This window comes from Typopeltis vanoorti, chromosome 26 (genome assembly GCF_054136105.1).
Source record: "Typopeltis vanoorti isolate ZY-2024b chromosome 26, IOZ_Tvanoo_1.0, whole genome shotgun sequence".
Classification (NCBI taxonomy): Eukaryota; Metazoa; Arthropoda; class Arachnida; order Uropygi; family Thelyphonidae; genus Typopeltis; species Typopeltis vanoorti.
Window position 1 is genome coordinate 14,451,405 of NC_143574.1, and position 18,204 is coordinate 14,469,608.

The 18,204-nt window shown below is 35.9% G+C and overlaps 1 protein-coding gene across 6 annotated transcripts in view; it reads left to right on the forward strand.

The window, feature by feature from the left end:
* Positions 1-18,204, forward strand: part of LOC150092347 (centromere protein I-like) — a 311,409-nt gene that overhangs the window by 83,590 nt on the left and 209,615 nt on the right. For all 6 annotated transcript variants that reach the window (XM_090415030.1, XM_090415031.1, XM_090415034.1 and 3 more), the window contains exon 5: positions 17,482-17,577. In XM_090415030.1, the coding sequence (XP_090271156.1) occupies positions 17,482-17,577 (96 nt within the window). The remainder of the gene's footprint in view (positions 1-17,481; positions 17,578-18,204) is intronic.

The following is an 18,204-nucleotide window of genomic DNA, read 5'->3' on the forward strand; positions in this document are numbered from 1 at the left end:
ACTGTATCCATTTTTTATAAAGGTATGTTTGATGGTCTCATATTCATGGTTAAGAGCTTGTTCATTTGAACAGATGGTTTGAGCTCTGTGTTTAAGGGTGCTTATGATCCCTAGTTTTTGTGTTGGATGGTGATAAGAAGTTTTGTGTATGTACTGGCCTGTGTGTGTAGGTTTGTGGTAAACTGAGAAGGAGAGACTGTCTGAAGGAAGACGTGTGACAAGTGTGTCTAGGAACTGAAGAGAGTTGTTTTTTTCCATTTCAATGGTGAATTGGATGCGTTTGTGTTGTTTGTTCAGGTGGCTAAGGAATGTATTTAGTGCTTCGCAGCCGTGGGGCCAAATGACAAAAATATCGTCGACGTATCTGAGCCAAATTTTAGGTTTTAGGCATGCCGACTCTAGAGCTTGTTGCTCAAAGTCTTCCATATAAAAGTTGCTATTGGGGGGAAAGTGGTGAGCCCATGGCTGTACCCTCTTTTTGAAGGTAAAAATTGTTTTGCCACACGAAATATCCGGAGCAGATTACATGGGCAAAGAGGGCCGTGATGTTGTGTGAAAATATGTTCTGTAAGAGCAAGATAGTATCATTGATTGGGACATTGGTGAAAAGGGAAGTTATGTCAAAACTGACTAATAGATCTTGGTCGTTGAGTGTAATGTTTTTAATTTTGTTTATGAAATGTTGTGTATTTTTTATGTAGGAAGGGGAATGACCAACCAATTCCTTGAGTGTGGCCACTAATTTTTTGACTAAGTGGTAATTCGGGCTGTCGATCCCTTTCACAATTGGATGTAACGGTGTGTCTGTTTTGTGTACTTTTGGCAGGTCATAAATTCTGGGCGCGCTTGCATACTGTGGTATTAATTTTTTAATTGTTTCTTCCTGCCACGTGTTAACTGATTTAAGTAGTTCAGTAGTTTTCTTTTTGTTGCGTTGCATGGGGTTGTAATTTACCATTTGGTAGATGTTGTGGTCCGATACCAAATGGTTCCTTTTTTCTATGTAGGTTGTCCAATTTAAAACAACAGTGGCATTCCCTTTATCTGCTTTTGTGATAATAATGTCACGGTTATTTTTTAGGGATTTGAGGGCCAGTTTTTTCACTTTGTTTAGGTTGCTGCTTAATTTTTTCGTTGAATTTAGTAAACAGGCATTTTCCATCTGTATTTTTTTAGCTAAATTGGCGGGGAGGGATCTTAAACCTCTCTCAATATGATAGATTATATCTAGTTTATTTACTGACCTTGGAGCAATGGCATAATTTAAACCTTTCTCCAATAGCGAGAGTTCACCTTGGGTGAGGTTGTAATCTGATTGGTTTTGGTTGATAACCAGACAGTGGTCCGATGGTGGTTGGTTACTCCTAACTGCATTTGTGGGTGATTGGCTGCTCCTTTCGTTATGGCGTCATGATTGTCTTGTGCTTTCCTGTAGTTTTAATGCTTGAAACTTTATTATTAATTGTTCTTTGTTTTTGAGTAATAGGTGCTTGGCCAAGTCATCTGTGATCTTGTCTAGAATATCCCAAATTTCTGGTTTAACGTAACTGGATAGCTCAGATTTTAGTTGTAACACTTTGGCTTGGGTAGATGCTAAGTTCTTTCATGGATCTGTTCTCTTAACAATGCTTTTTCTTGCCTGGCATAGATACCGAGTGCTTTAGCTGATGTAAATTTCTTCTTTAATTTAATGCAGTTGGTATTAAGTTGCTGTCTCTACATCGTTTCAAAAAGGCTAGACGATTAATTAACATGGAACTACATATCTTTAGCTTACCGTAGAGGCTGCGCTGTTTGTGGGTCACATCTTCATGGATTATGATGACTCTTTCTTTTAAGGTTACATGGTGATCAGCATTCATATTTATGAATTTAGGGACACAAAACACACGTGTTAAAAAGATTATTTTACTGATTAATAATAAAATAATAACTTGACGTCCCTAAATTCATAAATATGAATGCTGATCACTGTGTAACCTTAAAAGAAAGAGACACATATTAGATGTTTTTGATAACTTTACAACTGTTAAATATCATTGATAAACAAGAATACAAATGGTAAATTCATTACTGTATGCATGTTGCATCATTACTAGTTGTTGCTATCCTGCTTTGTGGTATCACATGTGTTATATCCTAGGTCCATGGCAGTTAAATTTTTGATGAAAGCAGACCATACTTGATGTAAAATTAAACCTTGATTTTTTATTTCATTGTGTAGTGATCCTAAGCATTTGTGGGGCTTCTTTAAATTTTTTTGTAAAATGGTTATGATCAATATATGACATTTTTGTTTGTTGCCAAAATACTTGATGGCCAGTAGTGGTTGCATGGAATGCCAGGCCTGATTTATACTTTTTTTTTTTTTTTACACTTTCTTGTCTGACCTATGTAACAAATGCCACAAGAGCAATGAATCTCATAGATGCCTGTTTTTTTCATGAGCTGATTGCGTTCGGAGATTGTCTGAACAACTTGCATCCCAATATAAAATTCACTCTTGAACTAGAACAGCACAAAAAATTATCATTCTGTGATATCCTTGTTGAAGTAAATAAAGAGAAAAAGGTTATCCTTTTCCGTATACAGAAAACCTATCACAGTGGGAAGATTTTTAAATGCCGCTTCACGCAACCATCCATTACAAAAGATAGGCATAATTCAAACACTATGAGACAGGGCATACAATATATCAAGCATGTCAATTGAAAGGAATGACGAACTGCACTAACTGAAACAGAACCTTTTCCACTTAATGGTTTTGAAAATTCAAGATGATCAGAAAAATTCTTAATACATCTTATGCAAAACCTTGCTTAAACAAGATTTCAAAGAATTCAATCATGCTGCCTTATATCAAGAATGTCACAGACAAAGTGGCTGTGTTGCTATGTGAGTACAATGTAAAAGTGGCTTTTTTACCTTTACAAAAAATATCAAGATTCCTACATCCACCAAAACCTTCCATCACCCCATGAAAAAACCAGGCATCTATGAGGTTCATTGCACTTGTGGCTTTTTGTTATGTAGGCTAGACAGGAAAGTCAAGAGAGATCCGCATGTCTGAACACGTAAAAGATGTTGAAAAAAGAAGAGAGCATAAATCAGGCCTGGCATTCCACATAACTACTGGCCATCAAGTGCTTTGACAACAAACAAAAATGTCATATATTGATCGTAACTGTTTTATAAGAAAATTTTTAAAGAAGCCTCGCAAATGCTTAGGATCCCTACACAATGAAATAAAAATCAAGGTTTCATTTTATATCAAGTATTGTCTGCTTTCATAAAAAACTTAACTGCCATGGACTTAAGATATAACATGTGTGATACCACAGAGCATGATAGCAACAACTAGCATGATCCAACGTGCATACATAATGAATTTACCATTTGTATTCTGGCTTATCAATTATATTTAACAGTTGTGAAGCTATTAAAAACATCTAATATGTAATTAGTTGTGAATTGGCTTTTGTTGTGTAAAACTTTTATGTACCAGTACTCCTGATGATGTAAGTCTTACGACTTATGAAACTGTTGGGTTTTAATTGCTTATTTTTATTAAACTCTTTATTTACCTCATAATGTGGCCTCAGCACCGAAAACTTCCTCTGTAAATGATGTTTTTATTTACTTAGTTGAGCATATTTCGCTGGTTTTCTACTCATCTTCAGAGCACTAATAGTTTCCTCACAGAACACAAACAGCAACAATTAGTTAATAGAACAGTTTAAAACTGTAACAGAAACACAGAGTACTAAAGTCCTAATTGGTGCCATCTGTTGTTGGATATACAGAGAGAGAGAGAGAGAGAGGGGGTGGGGTTGTCTAGTATTAATTTGATCTTAAAATGACTGTCTCCCATATTTTTGGTAAATTGATAGAGATTGTTCAAGTTTGAGAAATGTTTTAAGATGTTGCTGATTTCAAAAACAGTCTCTCTGACTTGAAATGACTTCTGTGTAGCACTTCTGTTTTTTTCCTTCTAATCCTGTGTGAAGGGATGTCCAAGGCATGGTTCTGACTTGCCATGACGACCATGCTAAATGTATTTCTTTGTTGTCTGAGGTTGATGCTAGCAGATCTTCCTGTCTATCTGTAGTTGGCTTGGTCACAAGTACAGGGCACTTAATATACTCCTGAATAGGAGAGAGCTTGTCCTTAGGCGAATGGATGAGGGTTTCCAGTTTGATACACAGTCTAAATATGATGTAAAGTTGGTATTTATTAAGTACTCTAGATATCTTTTATGTGTGTCCTGAATGTATATGGAATAGTAAAGATTTTGTTGTGGTTTTGCATTAGTATTTTTTCTGTTATCTGTAGATTATAGCCATTGGCTAAAAAGTGTGGTGAAGATAGGTGAGTTCACTAATAAGACAAGTATAATTGGAACACATAACTCTGACTGTGAATGTTAGTGTCTTTAGTGTACCATACTGTTGTGCTGGATAATGATGTGATTGTTTGTGTAGATATCTTTCAGTATATGTCGACTTTCTGTTAATGGGAAAGAATAATGAAGAATTTGAAAGGCATGTGACTAGTGTTTCTAGGAACATTAACAGTTATTTGATTTTTTGACTTTGTGAAGTTCATTTTGGGATGTTGGCTATTTAAAATGTGCTAAAAATGTATCTGATATGTTTCAACCATGTGCCAAATAACAAACACATTATCTATATAGCACAGCTAATCTGCTGGTTTGAGCATTATGTTGAGTGCTTGGTTATCTAAGTGTTCTATGTAGAAATTAGCCATGAAGGAGGACAGGGCTAAACCCATGGCTGTCCAATCTAATTGTTTGTATATATTTACTTTCCATGTAAAATAACCAGCATGTACTGTAAATTTGAATAATTGAAATATATTTGGAGGTGGTGGTGGTGGGCAAAATGAGACTTTATCAATTCAAAGGACTTAGTATTGGTACCTTGGTAAATAGTGAAGTAACATCAAAGCTAATCATTATGTCTGAACTTTTTATTTAAAACATAGGTGGCCAACAGCAGGCCTGTGGGCTGCATGTGGCCTGCAGCAGGATAAAAACTATATTAAATTATATGTAATATAATTTAATATAGTACCGATTTTTTGATTGATATATTAGTTATATTCGTTATTTCTGATGACGGGAACAATTTATATTGTCAGCACAGAATCAAAATTGCTTTAAAAAGATTACTCAATTTATAAAATCTACTGTTTCTCTGTGTGAGTTGTAGTAGTGGGAGTAGTAGATTTCTATGCACTCCTGAGTAACACATCATTGAAAGTCACTTGCTCTGCTTACAGTGATCAGTTTCAGAGACTCAGTTTCACAGTTAACGGTGTTATTATAGCAATTTGTGTCCCCCTGGTCAGTTACTTCAGCCTTTGTGTATTATGAGTAAGAAACGTAAGATCTGTGAAGGAAACAGGCCATTTCAGGAGAAATGGGAAAATGAATTTAAGTTTATAAACAATAATGACAACAAACCATAGTGCCTTGTGTGTGTTTACAAGTATTGTCTGTGCACAAGGAATATAATCTCAAATGCCACTACATACGCACTACCACTAAATACCAAGAATACGTTGGACAACTACATACTAAAATTGTATGTAATTTGAAGAGAAAGGTTAGTGCTCAGATATCTGTTTTTACTAAACCAACATCAATACAAAAAATCTCACTCTTGGCATTGTTTGTTGAGTGCAGAGATAGCAAAATTCTTCAGCTTCAGCCTTTGTGTATTAAAATCATTATCTGACAAAATCATTATCTGATGGTGAATTTGTAAAATACTGTTCTGTGAAAATGGCATGTGCATTTGGTGGGGAAGATAAAATTGCCAGTGAGTTTGAAAGCATCCCACTATCAAAACAAACTGTAACAAAAAGAATCAAGTAATAGGTTCTCACACATTAAATAAATTAAAAAGTGTTATTACAGATTCAGCTTGCTTCTCATTGGCTCTGGATGAATCAACTGACATGACAGATACAGCTCAACTTCTAATTTTCATTTGAACTGTTTCCAAAGACTGTTATTAATGAAAAGCTACTAGCATTAGAGTCATTGCATAACACAGCCAAAGGTCAAGACGTTTATGATGCAGTTATGAAGTTGTAAATGGTACTGGTGACATCAACAATCTCACAACTATTGTGACAGATGGTGCCAAATCAATGCGTGGTACTCAAACAGGCTTAGTTGGCTTACTAAGGAAGGTTGGAATCACTTGCCCTCTATTGCACTGCATTATACATCAGGAGTTTCTGTGTGGTAAAATTCTGGAGATAGAGGATGTTATGAAAACTGTAATGAAGTGTGTGAATCTAATTAAGAGCAGAAATCAGCCTTGACACACCGCAAGTTTTTTTCTTTTCTAACAGAAATGGAGGCAGAATATGACGATTTAGTGTTGTACACAGAAGTACATTGGCTGAGCAGAGGGAACTGTTTGAAATGGTTTTTTGCTTTGAGAAAGGAAATAAAAGTTTTTAGAGGACCACGAGAAGACAAACAAAGAACTAATCACAAAACTATGTGATCCTCATTTTAACAGCTTACTCGCCTTTCTAACAGACATCACACACCACATGAATGAACTCAACGTGAAGTTACAGGGACATAACCAAACAATCTCAGATTTAGTTGGACACCTAGATGGGTTTATAAGCCGAGGTTTTTAAATTCATCCTAGTCATAGGAAATTTGGTACATTTCCCTTCCTGCAGGGAGTTGATGGAGGAGAGCCATGACATTGATTTCAAGTTTTCTGTGCCAATGTTAGACCAACTTTTGGAGCAATTCAGTAAGCGATTTTCTCACTTCAGTGACATGCGGCCACAACTGACATTATTTAACAACCCAATGAAATGCAAACATTTCAGAGCAGCATGACACTATTCAATTGAAGTTCTGTGACCTTCAAAGCGAACCCTTTTTCCAGTAAAGGGTGGAGATAGGCATTGACTTTTGGAAACTGGTACCAAGGGAAAAAATCCTGCATTGAGTGATTTCAGCTTGAGAATTGCATTTATGTTTGGAAGCACATACACATGTAAATGCACTTTCTCAACTATGAAGGTGGTTAAATCGTCACAAAGAAGCTGACTGACTGATGACCACCTTCAGAATTTGTTACGAATATCGTCATCATCGTTGACAATTGACTTTGATGAACTTGTTTCTGCACATGAATGCCCACAGTGTTCTCATTAAGTTGTGTTACATGTAAAAAAAAACCAGCTGCATTAGGATGCAGCTGGTTTTTTTTACAAGCTGCTGCATCCTAATGTGCAGTGTAGTCGACCTGTTCTTTGGTGGTTAGATATGTCTTCTGTATCATTATAACAGCTAATAGTCTGATACACAAACATCCTACTGATCCTGAGTGTTTTTAGAATGTTGAAAACAATAGCTACATTCCAACCTTGTGAAGTGCTATTTCAGCTACATGGTTTCATAATTAAATGAAATATGTAATTAAATTTAATTTAACAACTTATATTTAAATCAATCAAGTATTTTATATTGTTCTCCCAGTAGTAAAATGATTTAACATATAGTAATTCAATACATATAACTATTGCCTTGAAAAAATGCAGAGTTTATTTTTATTTAAGTTCTGTCTAAAAGTGTGTGGCCCATGATTCTACCACTCATCATATATTGGCTCTTTTATAGAATGAAGTTGGCCATGCCTGATTTAGAACATGGTTATTTAATATACTTTTTTTTTAAGTGAACCAATTTTTTACAACCATGATCATAATCAATTTCCTGTTACGAATCCTCAAGAGGATGTTCAGGCTATTATGACAGCACATGATTAACTTTACATTGTTATTAATATCTTATCCATCCATAGTTTTCCTCCAAATTAGTCTATTACTTGTCACCACTGAAGCATTGTCATGTCTGACATTTTGTGCTACTATGGCACCTCTGACTGAATCAATTTGCCTAGATCTTTGTCTTCCTCTGGTTCTTTTTCTTGGCATCAAACTTGTTTTGCTATTACCATTCTACCTAGTCTAGCCATAAATACTGTTGCAATTTGAAAAGAGCATAAACATTTAGTCTGTCATTTAATCATTTACTTTCAGCACATACAAACCATATGTATAACATGCATGTATCAGCACCCACCCAGTTGAAATCTCCCCCTTTTGCATTCATGCACACTAAGTCTGTGATGCTGCATATCAGTGGTGGCATGCACAACATCCAACAGAAACACTGCCACTGCTTGCTCCAAATGAGACAACAAACCTTCAGGCTGGTGATGCTGGGATATCATTTCTTGCAGGCTACTCTCACAAACACTGATCATAATTTGAAGTCCAACGGATTTAGATTGGGACTTCCAGACGGCAAATCTGATGGTAATATATGATTGGGCACATTAGCCTCCAACCACTGTTGTGTGGTCCTTCCTTTGTGTGTAGCAGCTGAGTCCTGTTGGAAAGTCCACTGCCTACTGTGAAACAAGGCGGTGTTCAGGGGCCATACCACAGGTTCCAGCACGGTGTCTTGATACGTCCCTCCCCCACACACCAAACCATCACTGATGTGGGGGTGATGACATGTCTGAATCCTGGTGCTATGGCATGTGCTGTGTGAGACCATCCAGGGCATATACCTGATCATTTTGGCAGTTAAACAACTCTTCACAGATGATACTCTCTTCTCATCTGTGAAGAGAGTATCTCTGTGTCTGTTGTTTGTATACTGCTGGAGAAGTGCCTTTTGATTGTATAACCCTCTGCCACATAAGTTGTGGTGTTAGGAAATGTCCAGTAGAAAGACGATAGGCTCATCCCAGGTCATCAGTTAGTACACATGATATCATTCTCTCTGAAATGTTCATCTCAAGACATCACTTCCTGCATTCTCACAGGATTACAGTGGAGGCATGCCTTCACAAGCTGCTGCATCCTAATGCAGTGTAGTCAACCTGTTCTTTGGCAGTCAGATATGTCTTCTGTATCATTATAACAGCTAATAGTCTGATACACAAACATCCTACTGATCCCGAGTGTTTTTAGAATGTTGAAAATAATAGCTACATTCCAACCTTGTGAAGTGCTATTACAGCTACATGGTTTCATAATCTCCCCACTGCATGTTAACCTATACAGCCAGACAACTCTCTCTCTCTATTGATAAACACGAATATGGCTGTGCACATTGCCACAAATGGAACTGGGCTCATATACAATTCTATGAATAACGTGGGGATGTGTGGAAGTTGATACAGTATTTATGGCAAGACTGTGTATTTAAATGAGCATACTACCATAGATTAGCCCTGCTCATACATTCTTGAATGCAAACAATGTCAAGTTACTTCCTAATGTCTTCATTAATATGATTCTGCCATTCATGCCATCTGTTTAGATCCCTAATTTTTCGAAGATCTCTCATATTTGTCATCTTAATCTTTGATGATGTGCTTTATTTCTAACCAAAGTCTCTGATTCATAACTTTAAACTGGTTTGAACGCCTTGTATACTTCTAGTTTAGTGTTTTGAGTAGTTTCACTTTTATTCCACATAAATTTATTCAACTGGCTACCCAACATTCCAGCTTTGTTTATTCTATTGTCTATTTCCAGATTTAACTTGCCATCTTCACTAAAAATTGTGCCCAAATAGCTGAAACATTTTACTTGCTCTATAGGCTCTCCATTGAAAACACAGCTGAAGTTTTCTTGTTATTGCCTTCTTAAAAGTTTTTGTCTCTTTATTGCTGATTTTCATGCCAAATTTTTACAGCTGGTATTCAGTTAGAGAATCCTGGAGACTTGTACTGAATGCATTTAGGAGTATAACATCATCTGCATAAAGCAGAGACCTAAGTTTGATATCCCCAATTCTAATATCAGGCTTAATGCCACTTTCTTTCATAACGTAATCCACATAGATGATGAATGAGAATGGAGAAAATGTGCATCTTTGTGTCCCACCTGGTTTTGTCAAACCATTTCCTTCAATTCTAACTGCTGATTATAACTCTTCCCTGGAACTTTGTTCGTATTCCCGTGATTTCTCCATTATTTGTTGTAAAGTGAAAATCTAATTCTGACAACCTCTGTTTGGCCAGACCCCAACTTGTTCTTCTCCCAGTTTCCCTTTCACAAATTCTCTGTCTGTTTTCAAGTATGCTACATAAATATTACTCAGAACACAGTAAAGAAATTCCTCTGTAATTCTTACATTTAACTTGATTCCTTTATTTATATATATATATATATATGGGTACTATAAGAGCTTTACTCCAACCATCTAGAATTAAACCTTCTGACCAGACTCTCTGAATTATAGTGTAGCCACTGCAAAACTTTCATACCTTCATATTTGAGCATTTTTGGTTGAATATCATCTACTCCTGCTGCATTTCTACATTTCAAGTTTTTGATGGGCTTATGTTAATTTCTACTAAAATTTTCTACTACAGTTTCGATGTTTGTTTCAATTAACAGTTTTTCAAATACACCTAGAATATCTTTATCTTCGCTTTCCATGTTACCTTTATCATCTTTGATTCCTTTTACAGTATTTCTTTCCTCCATTTCTAAGCTTTTTCACAATAGCCTCCAAAACATTTTGCCACCTTCCTGATATTTATCTTTTATTTTTTGACTGAAGTCTTCAAATGACTTTTATTTAGCTATTTTCACATGTAGCTTAACTCTCTTATTTTCTCTGTATTTTCTTAAGGCATATGCTGACACTGGTGTCAAAAAAGCTAAGCATGAACTACATTTAAACCTGTATATGAAAAAATTTTCATGACTATAGCTAAATATGGACATAAATTTATTACCAGCATATTACTAATTATAAATTCACAAAAAATGCATTATTAGTTTCAGATAAATTAACTTGCAATATATTTTTGGCAAAAGTTACAAATTTCTTAATGATGTAGTTAAGGGATTAATGTACAGTGCTTACAGAAAACTATATGGAGAGACATTTCAGTACGGAATATGTCCATCCCAAACTGAAAGGCAGCTCTTACAATGTCGTACCATGCTTAGCACCAAATGATTCAAGAATTCTTCAGGCAAACTGACCTACTCCTCCTTCAGAACTAGGACTTGTTTGTTTTCTGGAGCGGAAGTTTGAGCAGTAATACCGTTCCTTATTACATCCAAACGTGTTATATGGGATTGAGATCTGAGGAAGGTGCAGGCCACTAAATTGAATTAATATCTAGAAGTATCTCCAATGCTCTTTTATGATGTGGGACATTGTCACCCATACAAACGAATTCTTTGCTACAATACCACAGAACAATTGAACATGACTTTCAAGAAGTCCATTGTAATATTGTTCACCAATCATAGTCCCTTTTCCCACCACTTGTAGCTTGGTGCTTCCGTTAAGCATAATGCCTCCCCACGCCATGACCCCAGCATTGCCGTATCTATCCCTTTCAAGAACATTCTTGCAATGGTAAGTACCACTTTCATGACAGATCAAGTGTCGTCTAGAATCAGAGGAAAGACTGAAACCACTCTCATCAGTATAGAGTACCACTCTCATCTATATAGGTGGATAAAACCACCCAGTTTGGTGGTGTTATCCAATTTTAATACACCACCACCACCAAAAATGTGCTCTACAATGAGGTGTGATTAAATGGACACAGATATCCAGATGTTGAGATATCCATATACCTCTGTTTGAATCAAGCCGACTTGCAAGCTGAACTGCCATGGTGCATCGATTGTGTTTTGTTGTTGTAACCAAAAATCTATCTTCATACTCCATAGTAGAGTGAAGGCGATCTCTTAGGAAATGTCTGGAACACATTCCATTGGTTTGAAACATGCACAGAACTTCGATACAACACTATGTGAGATTCCAAATGCTAAGGCAATATCAGTAATTCTGTGGCCTTCTTCACACTTTCCAATAATTCTTCCCCTTATGAAATCATAATGTCTCAAAGCATTATGAGCCTGAACAGCCTGGATTATTCAGGCTCGTGATGCTATCTCCATTAAACGTAGAGTTCATTGGAACAAGACGTGTCCTTCATAAAAGTTGTTTCCTCATAGAACATCTTTATAAAGAAACATTTTACGGCATTGTCCTAACTTAAACATCCAATGATCTAAATCTATCCCTTTTATGGGAGAGTGTACTTTTTCATCATCATCATCATCAAATTCCTGCCATGTACCCTCAAGGGGTGTACAGGATATGATAGTACTACATGAAAAAAATTACATCATTATTAATTTCCTATCTACAATTTTTCTCCAAATCAGTCTATTACTTGTCAAGACTCCAACATTATCAGATCTTATATTTCTATCCTCTAAGGCACTTTGTACCATATCAATCCACCTATATCTTGGTCTTCCTCTGGGTCGTTTTGCTGCCAACCTGGCAGAGAACACTTGTTTTGCTAATCTTTCCTCGCCCATTCTGTTTAAGTGACCATACCACCTGAGATTAGCTCTGCTAACGCATTCCTGGATGCTGACAATGTCAAGTTCTTTCCTAATATCCTCGTTTTTAATATGATACTGCCATTGATGCCATTGTTCACGCCTCAAATCTTTCTCAGGACTCTCATATCTGCAGTCTCTAGTCTTTGGTCAAGTGTTTTACTTCTGACCCAGCTCTCAGATCCATAAGTTAAAACTGGTTTGAACACTGTCTTGTATACAGCTAATTTAGTGTTCCGACTAATTTCTCTCTTATTCCATATGAATTTATTCAATTGACTTCCCACCATACCAGCTTTGCTGATTCTGTTGTCTATTTCTATATTTAATTTACCATCTTCAGTAAAAATTGTGCCTAAATAGCTGAAATGTTTTACTTGTTCCACAGGTTCTCCATTCACAACACAGTTGATATTTTCAATGATTCTGCCTATTTTCATTGTCTTTGTCTTTTTATTGCTGACCTTCATACCATATCTATTACAACAGCTATTCAATTTAGTCAGAGAATCTTGCAGACTTGTAGCGGATTTATTTAGAAGTATAACATCATCCGCATAAAGCAAAGAGCTGACATTAACATCTCCAATTTTGATACCCAATTAGACCCAATTAGACAAGGATGTACATTATAATATAATGTACATCCTTGTCTCACACCAGATTCAACATTAAACCATCTTCCTGTACTTCCTTCAATTCCAACTGCTGACTTTCAACTCAAATAAAGACTAAGTATTGCTTGATATAATGCCCCATTGACACCATATAACTGCAGCGTATTGAATAGCTTCTCTCTTGGCACCTTGTCATATGCCTTTTCCAGATCGACAAAACTTAAATACAGATCTTTGTTGTATTCCCATGCTTTCTCAACTATGTGTTGTAAAGTGAAAATCTGATCCTGACAGCCTCTATTTGGCCTGAATCCAGCTTGTTCTTCACCAAGCTTTTCTTCCACAATTCTTCTCAACCGTTTCTCAAGTATACTTCCATAGATCTTGCCAGGAACACTCAGTAGGGAAATACCTCTGTAATTCTCACATTCAGTTTTATTTCCCTTTTTATATATGGGTGCTATGAGAGCTCTACTCCAATCATCGGGAATTCGTCCCTCTGTCCAGGCTTTCTGAACTATGCAGTGCAGCCACTATAAGACTCTTATACCACCATACTTCAGCATTTCTGGTCAAATATCATCTACTCCTGCTGCCTTTCCACATTTCAAGCCTTTGATGGCTTTTTCTACTTCAAGTATGAATATGTATTCCTGACTGCATGCCTGGTCAGTGTTTTTTACCACTGTGCTGTCATCACTGCTTGTTTCATTTAGCAGTTTTTCAAAGTAATTACTCCATACTTCAAGGATATCTTTTTCTCCCGTTTTCATGTCACCTTTATCATCTCTAATTCCTTTTATAGCACTCTTTCCTCCATTCTTAAGCTTCTTCAACAACCTCCACAATATTTTGCCACCCTCTTGATATTTATTTTCTATATTCTTGCCAAAGTCCTCCCATGACTTTTGTTTAGCTAGTTTTACACAGTGTTTAGCATTCTTGCATTTGTCTCTATATTCTCTTAGAGCACAAGCTGACTTTTTTGACATTAACTTTTGGTATGCTTTCTTTTCCTTCATTGCCTCTTTAACTTCCTGTGTCCACCAAGGAGTTCTGATTTTTTTATCCTTACAGACAACCTCACCACATGCCTCTCTGGCAGAATCAATCAATGTTTTCTTCAGAGTTTGCCACTGAATCTCCAAGGTTTGATTCCTGTTCTCAAACTCTTTCATTTTTTCTTCAATAATCTTTGTGTATTTTAGTCTACAGCTCACATCTGAGAGCTGCTCAACTTTTATTCGCTTTAAAACTTTCTTACATGTTATTCTTTTCAGTATGAAATTCAATTTTATCCTGCTCAAGACTAAATAGTGATCACTTCCAATTTCAAATCCTCTGTACACTCTTGGTGTCCTGCTCCAGGGAGAAAACATCACTATCAACAATAACATAGTCAATGAGACTTTTCTTATTCCTAGCCTCTTCTCTCCATGTGAATTTGTGCACATTTTTATGTTGGAACATGGTGTTAGTAATAACCAGTCCATGTCCTGAGCAGAAATCCAACAGATATTTGCCATTATTATTAGTTTTGCTCTTTTCTCCAAATTTTCCCAAAATATTTTTGTATGTCTCACAAGCATTTCCTACTCTGCTATTTAGATCCCCAACAAGGACCAACTTTTCATTTTTCATTGTGTCAGTTGCTTTTTCTAAAGCCTCAAAAAATTCCTCCACCTCTACCTTAGTAGAACCTTCTGTGGGACCATAGGCACAAATAAGTCTCATTGTCCAGTTCTCCATTCTCATATTTGCCCACATTACTCTACTTGAGACTGACTGCCATTCAAGAAGATTAGCCTCGTATTTTGTGTTGAATACTATGGCTACTCCTTCTTTTCCTTGATTGTCATTGCCTGAATATAACATTTTGTATTTATTGCTCAGTAAGATCTCACCAGTTTTGGTCTTTTTTGTTTCAGTCATCCCTATTATGTCGATCTGGTACTTATCTAATTCCTCAGCTAGCTCCATTTCTTTGCCATTCAGGCTTCTTACGTTGATAGTACCGATCTTTAACTCTGGTTATGTTGAGTTGGGGTTTGTTTTCAGATTTGTTCCAGTAGCTGACTTTTCGCTGTTCGCCCTGGTTCCCTGGCGAAAACAACGGGGGCCTTGTTTAACCGGGCGATGCCCCAGCCGGCATGAAATTTTGTCATGTTGTACCATCATTCTATATTTTGGTTTAACCAATAAGAATACAATTTGGCTGGCTAAATCCCAAATTGCCAGCCCATCCTCGTCCGTTCAATATCCAAGTAGATACCCAACAGGGTGCACCACGAGAAGGTTAGGATTGAACATTAAGTCAGAAGCACTGGTCGGTTCTCCGCATTCCTTTAAAGGCTATGTGGAGGTCTCCTCTTAGTTATACAGCTTTGACCCTTAAGCACCCCGAGTGTACTTTTTAAGTCTGCTAAATCTTTCACAGGTGTTTTTCAGAATTGTCTGCTGTTGTTTGATTGCCCTTCTATAATTTTGTACCAAAGATGACTGTAACACTCAGATGAAAATTCTACAAGTAAGTCATTATTATTATTATGTGACATCTCTAAGGACTCATCATGGGAAGACACTCTACTCCACTCCACATATCTGACCATCTCACCTACCACTTAATTCTCCCACCTTTCTTACCACTTAATTCTCCAACTATCATCTATGCCATCTGTTGCCCATCACCATCAACAACAGTATTTTTTTTTGTCTGTAAATTGCATTTGTGTTCCCATGGCTGATTTGCTTGTACGTTTGATGAAAAACTCGAGTTTCCAGGAAAAAAACCCTTGCTACCTCCATATGAGATTTTAACTCACCTAACAATTGAGTCATCAGAACCTCTATAAAGGTTCTGATGACTTCTAGTTTTTTAAAAATTTTTTTATTTTTTAAATTTTTTTAGAGAGAGAGATTGTGCTATGAGCCATAATGCAAGTATTTGAGTGAGTAAAGCTCTCTGAGTGAGTTTTTGTACACCAGGAAGTTCAAGTAACCTAATAATAATCAGGTGCTGTGGTCCAGAAATGATATGCATTATTCTTTTCTTCTTCAATGGAGAAGTGGAAGTAGTTAACTATTAAAGTGACTGAAGAATGAAGTGCAATGAGTGTGAAGGTCGTGGCTAAACTGTAGATACATCATTGATAGATCTGAGCCATAGTTTGTGTTTGGTTAAGGAAAGAGTTGATCATTTTGAATTGAGAGCCCTCCATAAAGAAAATCTGGTGTGTGTGATGGGGGGGGGGATGTAAGTGGAGAGTCAGTTGCTTTATGAAGATAAAATTGCCCTGCCAGACTTTGGTTCTTAGCCAAATTTTAGGACTTATGTAAAATATGTTATATTTGGAAGAAACATTCTTTAGTAAACAGATGGTTTCAGGGAAGGCTAAATGAAATAATTTTTTCAGTGGCTATCACCACAAATTTTCAGAATTAATAAAAAAATCTATAGTATTAAAACAGGATTAACCACCATACCAACCTTGACATGTTTACATGCCAATAAATACCAGGATGCAAAGGGTCCATTGAAATTTAAAAAAAAAATATATATATATATATTTGGATACTATTGAAAGAACATGGATTCAAAGCATGAGTTATTTGATATCTTTCATCCATGTGGTCATTTGGGTAGTTAAAAAAATGAAGAAAGACCTCTATATAGATTATGTCAAGTAGTCAACTAACAACTGTTGATCATTCTTGTTCTCACTATTAGCATATTCCTTCTGTTTGCACAATCATTATATTCATGTGAAGAAAGATTGTGTCCATTAATAGGGATAATTTCAGATCATATGTTAAAGTAAATTCAGTTTTATTAAGTTCCATGATACAGAATATTTGGACTTCTGGAACATGTCATCTCCATCAAACATTGAGTCCTTTGGATGAAGATTGAGGTTCTTCACATATGTATTTATCTTGTGGAATATTTATACAAAGAAAGTGAACCTTGCTTCGTCCAAATCTGATAAGAAAAGATGGTCCTTCTCACACATTCTGTAGTCAAGTTTTTTTTTTAATTATAATACTTTGTCACATGTTTACATTTTGTACAGTTAGGAGACCTTAATGAATTTTAGATCATGCCACTCTGTATCGTTTACACATAACTCACATGATTTTATTGTTGATTCCTCCCAGTTTTCTCTTTTATTTTTTTAATGTGAAAGTCATACTGAAGATGTGGTTGACACTAGGGTAAAAATTCTGTGTTAAATAAGAGTTTACATAAGTAATAAATCTGTAGTCAATCATTATTTAATTATGACTTGCATTCCCATTCATCATGTAATGATTTCTTTCATTTTGTTATTGCTTTCATTTATTTTTAAAATATATGTTTAATTGCAAGTCTTGTTACTGTAATTGTTGCTACTTGCTGTAGTGTCCATATGCATGCCACTTGCTGTATAAAATAACCAGGAAAGAAGATGTACATCCCTTTTTTGTACGTCATCTCTTGAAACTGCAGTCTCAACAAGTAAGTATATGTGTATTGAAAATTCTTAAAACTCCTTATGTATATATGTATTTAACAGAATAAACAGAAGAGTTAAAGTGACTAAAATGGGACATTTTTGGATTGTGTGAAGTTAGGTGTAATAATGAAGAAATACATAAAACAGATACATGTTAAATTAGAGGCTAGGATAAGGAGAGAATTGCCAGATTCAGGTTTGTGATTAAAGTATATCATTCATCTCTAGACAGAGGGTCCAGGGATGAGTGACTAAGACAATATCAAGATTATAGAATGGTAGCTATGAGGTCATCCATGGAAGTTATCTAAGAGTGTGGTGAAGAGGGATGTGAGGAGTAGATTTTTTACATGGAGGTCAACAAATGGAATATATTACCAGAATGTGTTGTTAATGCAAGGAGTTTTAAGAATTTTAAGATTCGGTATGTTAAATATGTTGTCATTGAATGAACCTCTCACAATGAGTCTACCGACTCTACGGAGGGTACAATAATAATAATAATAGTATCTGTTTGAATCGGATATAGTCTCCAGATCTTAAAAAAGTACTCTCTGTTCTATGCACCAACAATAAGTTATACTAATAAAGAAATTGAAGACTTACTATGATGTATCACAATTTATAAC